General features: G+C 46.0%; 1 protein-coding gene across 2 annotated transcripts in view; it reads left to right on the top strand.

Annotated features, from left to right (window-relative positions):
* The window catches only part of PTPRB (protein tyrosine phosphatase receptor type B), a 136,634-nt gene that overhangs the window by 68,860 nt on the left and 55,428 nt on the right, over positions 1-12,346 (top strand). For both annotated transcript variants that reach the window (XM_030214108.1, XM_030214109.1), the window contains 3 exons: positions 126-395; positions 4,014-4,274; positions 8,559-8,825. In XM_030214108.1, coding sequence (XP_030069968.1) covers positions 126-395; positions 4,014-4,274; positions 8,559-8,825 — 798 coding nt within the window. The remainder of the gene's footprint in view (positions 1-125; positions 396-4,013; positions 4,275-8,558; positions 8,826-12,346) is intronic.

Below are 12,346 nucleotides of genomic sequence, written 5' to 3'. Positions count from 1 at the left end.
GAATACAGAAGCTTGCTAAAATGGAGGTTGAACACTTCTTATCTATTTCCGGCCCATGCTTTTACTCCTTTTGATATTGACCAGTTTGACCATACATTTCACTGTCTCATTCTTCTCTGTTTCAGTTCCCCAAAAAGTCTCAGATTTGAAGGCAATCAATAATGGCTGGTTGAGATCTCTCAGAATAAGCTGGCTGCCCCCTTTTGGAGACTGGGACAAGTATCGCATCCTTCTGCTTAATCACTCCACTGTACTCCTGAACACCACCGTCGAGAGACAGAGAAGAGAATTCATCACCCCAGACCTGGGGCTCATCTCAGGGAGACAGTACGAGGCAGCGGTCATCGTAGAGAGTGGAAACTTACAAAATGCTGCTTACTGCAAGGGCAGGACAGGTGAGTGGCCAGGCACTTGTAGCATCATGTTTAGGCTTTTTAACAAGAGAAAGAGGCAGATGACCTGATAGGAAATTTTTCGAGGTTGCAGGAGAGAGTGAAATGGTTGATCTGAACAGCAGATGATTGTGTCTGAAGAGTTACACCAGAAAAATAAGAAGGGAAGGTGGTAGAACTAGAGGACTTGACTTGAGGTTGAAGGGGGGCAGACTCAGGAGTAATGTCAGGAAGTATTTGTTCACAGAAAGGGTGGTAGATACATGGAATGCCTTCCCACGGGAGGTGATGGAGATGAAAATAGTAATGGAATTCAAACATGCATGGGATAAACACAAAGGAATCATGTTTAGAAGGAATGAATCTACGAAATCTTAGCAGAGAATGGGTGGCAACAGCAGTTATTGGGAAGCAAAACCGGTGTTGGACAGACTTCTACGGTCTACGCCCTGATCGTAACTGAATAGATATGGAAAGTTGAAGAACAGTGCTGGGCAGACTTTTACGGTCTTTGCCCTTAGAAAGGCAAGGAAAAATCAAACTCGGGTATACATATAAAGTATCACATACCATGTAAAATGAGTTTATCTTGTTGGGCAGACTGGATGGACCGTACAGGTCTTTATCTGCCATCACTTACTATATTACTATGTAAAAATGTGTTATCTTCCTAAAAAAAGACACATGAAGCCAGATTGTGTAGAAAGGGGCTTGTTTCCCAAGTATATTGAAACATTTTATGCTACCATGAAGGGCAGTTAATAGTTGTAATTGTTTGATGTATCAGTGATGATCCTTGGTGTTTCAGTACGTCTGGATCTAACCCTAGAAATTTCATGATATCGAGATGCTGCAGAGGCCACTTTCACAGCCCCCAAGGGTGTGAAAGAGCGGCTACTACTGGCTAGACCTAGGATGCAGGGACATTGGGTTCTTAAGGGAGCCACAGTGTGTAAACCCTGCCTTAACACTGTCACCGCAATGACTGGACTACATGCAAGAGAAGGTAAAGAAATGGAGCAAAGCCACAGAGTCGTTGACAAGAAAGGCTCGTATTGTTATGGTTCTGATTAAGCCCAAAGGAGCAGGAAAAAAGTTTCAAATAAATCTCAGGGCCTGGTACTTAAAAACAAGTATCCAGATAAGATAACCTGCTATTCTGTGGAGGAGTGGCCTAGTGGTTAGGGTGGTGGACTTTGGTCCTGGGGAACTGAGGAACTGAGTTCGATTCCCACTTCAGGCACAGGCAGCTCCTTGTGACTCTGGGCAAGTCACTTAACCCTCCATTGCCCCATGTAAGCCGCATTGAGCCTGCCATGAGTGGGAAAGTGTGGGGTACAAATGTAACAAAAATAAAATAGATACTATTGGAGATTCTACATGGAATGTTGCTACTATTGGAGATTCTACATGAAATGTTGCTATTCCAATAGCAACATTCCATGTAGAAGGCTGCGCAGGCTTCTGTTTCTGTGAATCTGACAGAAGCAGAAGCCTGCGAGGCCACATTGGTGATCTGCAAGGGCCGACTTCTACATGGAATGTTGCTAGTGGAATAGCAACATTCCATGTAGAATCTCAAATAGTAGCAACAGTGGAGGAGTGGCCTAGTGGTTGGGGTGGTGGACTTTGTTCCTGAGGAACTGAGTTCCATTCCCACTTCAGGCACAGGCAGCTCCTTGAGACTCTGGGCAAGTCACTTAACCCTCCATTGCCCCATGTAAGCCGCATTGAGCCTGCCATGAGTGGGAAAGCGCAGGGTACAAATGTAACAAAAATAAAATAGATACTATTGGAGATTCTACATGGAATGTTGCTACTATTGGAGATTCTACATGGAATGTTGCTATTCCAATAGCAACATTCCATGTAGAAGGCTGCGCAGGCTTCTGTTTCTGTGAATCTGACAGAAGCAGAAGCCTGCGCGGCCACATTGGTGATCTGCAAGGGCCGACTTCTACATGGAATGTTGCTAGTGGAATAGCAACATTCCATGTAGAATCTCAAATAGTAGCAACAGTGGAGGAGTGGCCTAGTGGTTGGGGTGGTGGACTTTGTTCCTGAGGAACTGAGTTCCATTCCCACTTCAGGCACAGGCAGCTCCTTGAGACTCTGGGCAAGTCACTTAACCCTCCATTGCCCCATGTAAGCCGCATTGAGCCTGCCATGAGTGGGAAAGCGCAGGGTACAAATGTAACAAAAATAAAATAGATACTATTGGATATTCTACATGGAATGTTGCTACTATTGGAGATTCTACATGGAATGTTGCTATTCCAATAGCAACATTCCATGTAGAAGGCTGCGCAGGCTTCTGTTTCTGTGAATCTGACAGAAGCAGAAGCCTGCGCGGCCACATTGGTGATCTGCAAGGGCCGACTTCTACATGGAATGTTGCTAGTGGAATAGCAACATTCCATGTAGAATCTCAAATAGTAGCAACAGTGGAGGAGTGGCCTAGTGGTTAGGGTGGTGGACTTTGTTCCTGAGGAACTGAGTTCCATTCCCACTTCAGGCACAGGCAGCTCCTTGAGACTCTGGGCAAGTCACTTAACCCTCCATTGCCCCATGTAAGCCGCATTGAGCCTGCCATGAGTGGGAAAGCGCAGGGTACAAATGTAAGAAAAATAAATAAAATAAAAATTCTGGATAAGTGCCACTAGCTGTGTCTTCTAGCAATTTTCAACAGTGTTAACCAAATAATATCATGAAAAATCATTACTGACCGCTCCAGCATTATCTGAATATTGCCAGGAAAGAGTTGGGTAGTCCCTGAAATTATCTGGCGAGTAGTAACTTATTCAGATAACATAGGACAGGATGAAGTCTGTCTTAGTTACCGGGATAATACCAGTAGTCGCCGTTCTATCCGCTTTAACAGATTTTGTAATTAGCAGTATATCAAGTAAATAAATCAAATCAAATATTTCGTGCCACTGACTGCTCAGATTGTTTTTCACCATCACAGACAACATTTTAAAAATATGCTGGCCATGGCGGATGAATATTGATCTGTATAAGGCCTTCTTCTAGTTACCTCTAATGCAAGACTGTCGGTGTTTCCTCCAAATAACGGAGCACTTGACTTCATACAGTGTTCAAAGCATAGCCTGAAATCAAGTTTTGGGTGGGCTAATCGGTAGTTTTGGTGGGCCATGTGTTTCCTCTCCCCTCCTTGCCCCTCCCCAATGCTCCCTCATCAAACTTTAAAATTAAATACCTTAGTTGGTGAGGATCCTCAAACCCCTCCAGCTGAAGACATCAACAGACCACCTGTTTGAAAGCCATGACAGTTGATGCCAACTCTCATACATGCTAAATTCTCATGCATAAACTGAGTATATGTGAGAACTGAGCATGAATATGGTGCCAGCTTTGCCAACTTGGACAGCCAACTGCCACGGTTTAAGAGAAGGGTTAATAACTTTTCTGATGTTTTCAGCAGGTGAGGCTCAGGGATCCCCACCAGTACACCAATGGTGCACCACTGCTCGGTGACCCTGAGGTGAAAGTGGACAGGCCCGGGCTCGTCAGTACCTACACTCTCGTTTCCAAGGTCAGAGGCATCTGTCAATGGCATTCTCCTTTTTCCCCACTGCTGAGACCTTGTTCTCCTCTCAGCCCCACAGCCTGTCCTGCAGCTCCGTGTGAAGCATGTGAATGAGACCTCAATGAGCATTATGTGGATGAACCCGGTGGCGGAGTGGGACAGTTGCGTTGTCTCGCTGGGAGACAGGGACCTCACGATCATAAACAAAGCTCTGGCCAAGGATGCCAAAGAGTTCACGTTCACTGACTTGGTTCCTGGAAGAAAGTACACAGCCACCATCACAAGCATCAGCGGAGACTTAAGCAACTGGACTTCAGTGGAAGGACGAACAGGTACCACCAGCAGTATCCTCTGTTTTCTTCTTCTAACCAAGAGTGACCTGCTCAGTGACGTAGCAAGGGAAGGGGGCGGGAGGGGCGGTCCGCCCCGGGTGTCAGCTCAGGGGGGGTGCTCCCCACCAGCTCCCCCCCCTCGGCGAATCGACACCCCCCCCCCCCGACCAGCTCCCTCACCCTACCTTTAAAAAGAATATCGGGAGGCGAGGCGCAATGCCTCGCACCTGCCCGTAAAAGAAATGTGGACCGTCGGGTCTTCCCTTGCTCTATCTGTCCCGCCCTCCGCTGACGCAACATCCTATTTCCGCAAGGGCGGGACAGACAGAGCGACAGAAGGCCCGATGGTCCACATTTCTTTTACGTGCAGGGCAGGCGCGAGGCGCTGCGCCTCGCCTCTCGATATTCTTTTTAAAGGTAGGGTGCGGGAGCTGGGAGGGGGGAGGGGGTGTCATCGTGCTGCACCCAGGGGGGGGTGCAACGGCGAACCACCCCGCCCCGGGTGGCAGCCCCCCCCCCCCCGCTACGCCACTGGACCTGCTTGAGTCTAATGTGATTACGTATAACACTGGCAAGGAAAACCAAATAGCAGAGATGACCAAAATCAGAACTGAGGCACAAGTCCAAGTATGAAGACTTTATTAATAACTGACCTAACACGGCCGTGTTTCAGCACAATGCCTGCATCAAAGGTCTTTGCCTATATATAAAGCAGATATCTAGACCACACTCACGGTGCTAAAACATCAATTGAAATGTCGGAAATGTCTCAGTAGTCTGAACACATACAATTCAAGCTTCTCCTCCTTACCTACAAATGCACCCGGTCTGCGGCTCCTCACTACCTCTCTACCCTCATCTCCCCCTATGTTCCCGCCCGTAACCTCCGCTCAGAGGACAAATCCCTCCTTTCAGTTCCCTTCTCCACCACTGCCAACTCCAGGCTCCGCTCATTCTGCCTTGCCTCACCCTATGCCTGGAACAATCTTCCTCAACCCCTACACCAAGCCCCCTCCCTACCCATCTTCAAATCTCTGCTTAAAACTCACCTATTCAATGCTGCTTTCGGTACCTAACCTTTCGTGAAATATAGTATGCCCTATCAGACTGACTCTACACTTGTCTTTTGACTGTACACTTGTCTTTAGATTGTAAGCTCCTTGAGCAAGGACTGACCTTCCATGTTAAATTGTACAGCGCTGCGTAACCCTAGTACCACTTTAGAAATGTTAAGTAGTAGTAGTAGTAACACTCCAAATATGGCTGCTCTAATAGACAAAATTAATATTGATATTTTAGCACCGTGAGTGTGGTCTAGATATCTGCTTAATATCTTAATATCTTTCTTCTTTATTTTTTTACATATAACACCTGCCAGTAAACTTCCCAAATTATTCAGGGACCCTTTTACTAAGCCGCGTAGATGTGTACGCACGTTCTATTTTGAACTACCACCTGACTACCACATGGTCTTGGTGGTAATTTCATTTTTCACGAGCATCCACCACGTGCACCAGAAAATATTTTTTTATTTTCTGGCACAAGGCGCTAACCGTGCAGTAATCGGCATTGTACGCACGCTGACAATTACCACCTGGTTAACGCATGGGTGGCGGTAAGGTCTTAGGTCCAAAATGGACACGCACCGATTTTCTTTTTGCCGCACATCCATTTTCAGCCAAAAAAAAAAGAGAGACCTTTTCTGCAGATGTGGTGAAAAATGGACCTGCGTGCGTCCAATACATGCGTGTACACCAGCGCAGGCCATTTTTCGGCACACCTTAGTAAAAGGACCCCTCAGTGAGCCACTGTCACGATCCTTACGAAAGTTCAGCTGCTCCTTTTACATGTATGAAGCAAACAAGTTCTAGCCTATAATTGCAATAATCAGTTACAAATCAAGGGCAGACTTATACGGTCTGTGATGGAGAAGGGAGGTGGGACTGGTGGTTGGGAGGCGGGGAATACTGCTGGGCAGACTTATACGATCTGTGATGGAGAAGGGAGGTGGGGCTGGTGGTTGGGAGGCGGGAAATACTGCTGGGCAGACTTGTACGGTCTGTGCCAGAGCTGGTGATGGGAGGCGGGACTGGTGGTTGGGAGGCGGGAAATACTGCTGGGCAGATTTATACGGTCTGTGCCCTGAAAAAGACAGGTACAAATCAAGGTAAGGTATACACATACGAGTTTATCTTGTTGGGCAGACTGGATGGACCGTGCGGGTCTTTTTCTGCCGTCATCATCTACTATGTTAGACAGGGCATTTAATTACCAGTTTATTCACTATGTGGATCCAAAGCCTTGAGCTCCAGATAGGGCCTTAAGAGGGTAATTCCATAGGGAGATGTCTAGTTTTTAGGTGGCAGGTAGGCACGGGCTGGAGTGTAAATTTTAAGGGGCTTCGACGTTAGCTTCAGAACTTAGCACAAGAACAATGCTGGGCAGACTTCTACGGTCTGTGCCTTGAGAAAGGCAGGGACAAATCAAACTCAGGTATACATATAAAGTAACACATACAGACTGGATGGACAGTACAGGTCTTTATCTGCTGTCATTTACTATATTACTCTTTGGGGTTCTTCATGGAATGTTGCTACTAATTGGGATTCCGGAATCTTGTAACTCTTTAGGATTCCAGAATCTTCAGAACTTAGTACAAGAACAGTGCTGGGCAGACTTCTACGGTCTGTGCCCTGAGAAAGGCAGGGACAAATCAAACTCAGGTATACATATAAAGTATCACATACAGACTGGATGGACAGTACAGGTCTTTATCTGCTGTCATTTACTATATTACTCTTTGGGGTTCTTCATGGAATGTTGCTACTAATTGGGATTCCGGAATCTTGTAACTCTTTAGGATTCCAGAATCTTCAGAACTTAGTACAAGAACAGTGCTGGGCAGACTTCTACGGTCTGTGCCCTGAGAAAGGCAGGGACAAATCAAACTCAGGTATACATATAAAGTATCACATACAGACTGGATGGACAGTACAGGTCTTTATCTGCTGTCATTTACTATATTACTCTTTGGGGTTCTTCATGGAATGTTGCTACTAATTGGGATTCCGGAATCTTGTAACTCTTTAGGATTCCAGAAGCTTCAGAACTTTTAGTACAAGAACAGTGCTGGGCAGACTTCTACGGTCTGTGCCCTGAGAAAGGCAGGGACAAATCAAACTCGGGTATACATATAAAGTATCACATACAGACTGGATGGACAGTACAGGTCTTTATCTGCTGTCATTTACTATGTTACTCTTTGGGGTTCTTCATGGAATGTTGCTACTAATTGGGATTCCGGAATCTTGTAACTCTTTAGGATTCCAGAATCTTCAGAACTTTTAGTACAAGAACAGTGCTGGGCAGACTTCTATGGTCTGTGCCCTGAGAATGGCAAGGACAAATCAAACTCTGACATACATATAAAGTATTACACACCATGTAAAATGAGTGACCATAGAGTGACACAGGCTGATGCAGCTGGACAGGGAGACCGTTGCATGAGGTTAACCTCGAGAAGCCCTACACCACCTACATTTCATGGATTTGCACCTGGGCACTGTTATGCACTTCTCTACTGCCTGCACTCTACCTGAAACCTGACCCAGAATGTGCCTACTATCCCTGGATCATGTAAACGTATGCTTGTTCTCAGTGCATTTTATCTAACGAAAAAGGTGCCCGGTACTCAAATGCCAGGCCACCCTTCAGGGGTGACGTGATCACTGAGGGACCCTCCCCACAATAGCCAGGCCCCCTGCAACCAGTCACAGAATCTATGACAAAGCAGAATTGGTGTGTAGAGCCTGAGGTTTTTCATTAAAACTCGGGGACCTGGGGTCAATTTTAGCAGACAATGGAAAAGGTGCTGGTACTCAGTACCCCCAAGTACCCTCTCAAAAAAAGCCCTGCTTGTTCTAGTCAGTGCACATACGTCTACTTTTGAGATCATTTTATAAGAGGCAGTTCACACATGTACATGTGAAAATACTGTTATGAAATCACCCTCTGAGTGTGTTCATTCATCACGGTTTCTTCTAGTGCCTGAATCACTCTAAACCTGACCTAGAAACATAGCAATGACCCTGAGGAACTATTCTGTGCTTCCTCATTGCTCTGCATCTTCTTAGGTAGGACGCGGAGGTGTGAATCTAACAATGACAACTCATTTTCACTTTTTTTTTTTATTCCCTTTGCAGCTTCCATTGATTTTTCATCAAGTTCTGACCCAGGAGCATTTTTGGGCAGTTGTGCTTTCACTGTGATATTTTTCCCCTGCAGTTCCAGCTCAGGTAACCAACCTGAATGTAGCAAACCAGGGGACGACCAGCAGCCTGTTTACCAGCTGGACGGGAGCCGTGGGGGACATGGATTCCTACCAGGTCCTGCTAATTTATGAGAACATCGTCATTAAAAATGAGACCGTGTCCAGCAAGACTAACAGCTACCACTTCCAGTCCCTGAAGAGCGGGGGTCTCTATTCCGTGGTGGTCACAACGTTCAGTGGAGGAATGGCATCCCGGCAGGTGCTGGCAGAGGGAAGGACAGGTAGGGTTGATGTAGGATGTAACAAGTGCTCATGTCTAGACTTTTCTGAAGGCGAAAGAGTCATGGCATCAGCCTTAGAGTATTCAGCACGTCATCTGCTGCACTGAATGCAAAAAATGGCAGCAATCACATAGGAGATGTTTATAAGAAGTCGTCTACTGGAACTATAAATAGCGCAGCCTCAGAAGTGTGAGAGGATGTGCCAGGAAAAGCCCCTGTCTGCTTCACAGAGCTCCTGGCCGCTGTGACTAATTCTTTCTCATCTAAGCATTTAATAGGAATCTCTAATGTTTCCTTCCTTTGACTGTATTTACATTCCTTCTCTCAAGACTGTTGAGTAGCTGAGGGGTAAAGTCACAGGGGCCGATGTAGAACGCTATCGCAGAAGGAAGTGCGCAATTAGCCTGACGTCTGCACTCAACCTTCATGGATCACAAGGCAGAAAAAGGTTTTGCACGGAAGCAAAATCCTTGAGTTAGACACCGGCACACTCCAGAGCCGGTGGTGGGAGGCAGAGCTGGTGGTTGGGAGGCGGGGAAAATGCTGGGCAGACTTATACGGTCTGTGCCAGAGCTGTTGGTGAAAGGCGGGGCTGGTGGTTGGGAGGCGGGGATAGTGCTGGGCAGACTTGTACGGTCTGTGCCCTGAAGAGGACAGGTACAAATCAAGGTAGGGTATACACAAAAAGTTGCACATATGAGTTTATCTTGTTGGGCAGACTGGATGGACCGTGCAGGTCTTTTTCTGCCATCATCTACTATGGTACTATGTTACTATGTTAAAATGGAGGCTATTAGGGGTTGCACTCCGATGCAGAGAACCACTGCAGATAACTTTATGGTGAGCACAAGTCAGGAACCTGAATGCCAGGTCTAAGAGGAGGTGTTGGATGCAGCACTTTCCATCGGACAAAACAGCTAATAACCCCCCTCAGGGCCCCCAGACTCTGATCTCCCAATCCCCCACCTCAGAAAGACCCCCTATGACCTGATCTCCCACCCCTGACCTCTCGATCCCCTCACCCCAGCACCCCAAAAGTAGATCCCTGGTACTCTAGTGGACCTCCCACCCCCTGCGACTCCCCAGGCCCTCCAGACTTCTCTTCCCACCTGAGTACCTTCCAAAATAGCAGTGCCTGACCCCAGGCAGTGCATCCTGATATCGGTGTTGTCTATGCCCGTCTGTCTGAATCCAAACATAGAGCAGAGTGAATCACAGCTGTATTTCCTAGTCATGCTTAAATGGTGAAAAATGTGAAAATGAAAGTGTGGAATACGGAACAACCTAAAAGGATGCATTCGAAACCAAGAAACAGAATGGGCCACTGCTGGAAACAGAATACTGGGCTAGATGGACCACTGATCTGACCCAGCATGGCTATTCTTATGTTCTAATGGGGTCCTTTTACTAAGCCATGGTAAAAAGTGGCCTGCGGTAGTGTGGGCACATGTTTTTGGCGTGTGCTGGGCCATCGTTTTTACCGTGGTTGGGAAAAAAGCTTTTTTTAATGGGGGCAGTAAATGGCTGTATGCTAGAATTAAAAGTAGCATGTGGCTATCTACTGCCTGAGCCCTTTCCGCTGCCCACTGACCTAGCGGTAAGGGCTCACACGCTACACACACGGTAGTCATCCAGCTCGTGCCAATGTGGTTGCACTGCCAATTACCACTGGGAACGCCCCCGTGGTAGAAAATAGAAAAATATTTTCTACTGCAGGAAACAGCTCACATCAACTTCGAAATTACCACCAGGTGGACGCGCTAACCGGGCAGAAGTGTCGATTTGGCACGCTACCAGCGCTTTGTAAAAGGGCCCCTTCGTTCTTACGACAAAATTCAAAACAATAATATCCAAATGGACATAAACAGAGTTTAGACCACATTTGCAGAATTTCAGAGATATTTTGAAACACCTGCTCAATCCAGAAATACGACATCTTGTATTTTAGATGGGTAACATAGTAGATGACGGCAGAAAAAGACCTGCACGGTCCATCCAGTCTGCCCAACAAGATAAACTCACATGTGCACTGGTTCCCAAAGCTGGTCCTGGAGGCACCCCAGCCAGTGATGTTTTTGGGATATCCGCAATGAATATTCATGAGAGAGATTTGTATGCAGTGGAGGCAGTACATGCAAATCTCTCTCATGAATATTCATTGTGGGTATCCTTTAAACCTGACTGGCTGGGATGCCTCCAGGACCAGATTTGGGAACCACTGGTGTAATGTTATGCTAGAAACTATATTAAAAACAATAAAACACTCAAAGCGCTTGAAAACACGGCACATAGATTAAAAATGGTATTTCATGTCGTTGTGTTGGATGAAGGAGTTCAGTTACCATTTTAGTCTAATTCAAAGAATAGGAGTTGATATTCACTTGACACAGTCACTGGATTAAGTTAAGCATCGGTGACGCCATTTACCTTAAACCATATATTCAACGTCACTCTCAAAATGAACATGTGATAGGTACATAAGTATTGCCATACTGGGAAAGACCAAAGGTCCATCAAGCCCAGCATCCTGTTTCCAACAGTGGCCAATCCAGGTCACAAATACCTGGCAAGACCCCGAAAAAGCTCAATACATTTTATGCTGCTTATCCCAGAAATAGTGGATTTTCCCCGTCCATTTAATAACAGTCTATGGACTTTTCCTTTAGGAAGCCGGCCAAACCTTTTTAAAACTCCGCTAAGCTAATCGCCTTTACCACATTCTCTGGAAGCGAATTCCAGAGTTTAATTACACGTTGAGTGTATTTTCTGATCAATATTCAAAACAATTTAACTAGCAAAAATGACTGCTGGCCAGTTAAATTGTTTGTTCAGGACTATCCGCTAATTTTCAATGACTCTTATTTGGTTATCTCCGCTGAAAATTAGCAGATAGCCCCAAACAGTTTCCTATTATGGGGGCATTCCGGGGGTGGAGTCAGCAATTGGCTAGTTAAGAGCCGATATTAAGCACTTACCCTGCCAGGATAACTGTTTTAATGGTATCATATAAAGCACAGCCCTTTCTTTATACGGCAACCCATAACTGGTTAAATTTTGAATATCGACCTAACCAGCCTTGTGTTAGCCCATTCTGCATAAACCAGATTTTCAATGCCAAAGCCCAGACATGGCCAAGCATTTAATATCTGGGAATAACACCGGCTGCGGTCAGCAAAACACTCATCTCCACTGGCTAAATATTTACCCCTTTGTGTTTTGGGAGGAAAACGCCCTTTATGCAGTTCTATAAATGTATCCGTTCTTTATTTTTTGACCTTGCATTAGAGAATGGCATGGGGACAAATTTTGTCCCCATCCCCTCCCTGTCCCCACAAGGTTTGTCCCCGCCCCATCTCCATGGGCTCTGTCCCCGTCCCCATGTCATTCTCTACCTTGCATTCCCTTGTCCACAATGACTTTTGCACTTACAAAGAGCAGTTTTCAAGGCTATTTCCAGGAGTAAAATACTGCTTCATGGAGTTCCCTCTCCTATAAGAAGGTAAACCTGGACCATTTTGTAC

Source organism: Microcaecilia unicolor, chromosome 9, assembly GCF_901765095.1.
Source record: "Microcaecilia unicolor chromosome 9, aMicUni1.1, whole genome shotgun sequence".
NCBI classification, from domain to species: domain Eukaryota; kingdom Metazoa; phylum Chordata; class Amphibia; order Gymnophiona; family Siphonopidae; genus Microcaecilia; species Microcaecilia unicolor.
This window is presented reverse-complemented; position numbering and strand designations above follow the sequence as displayed.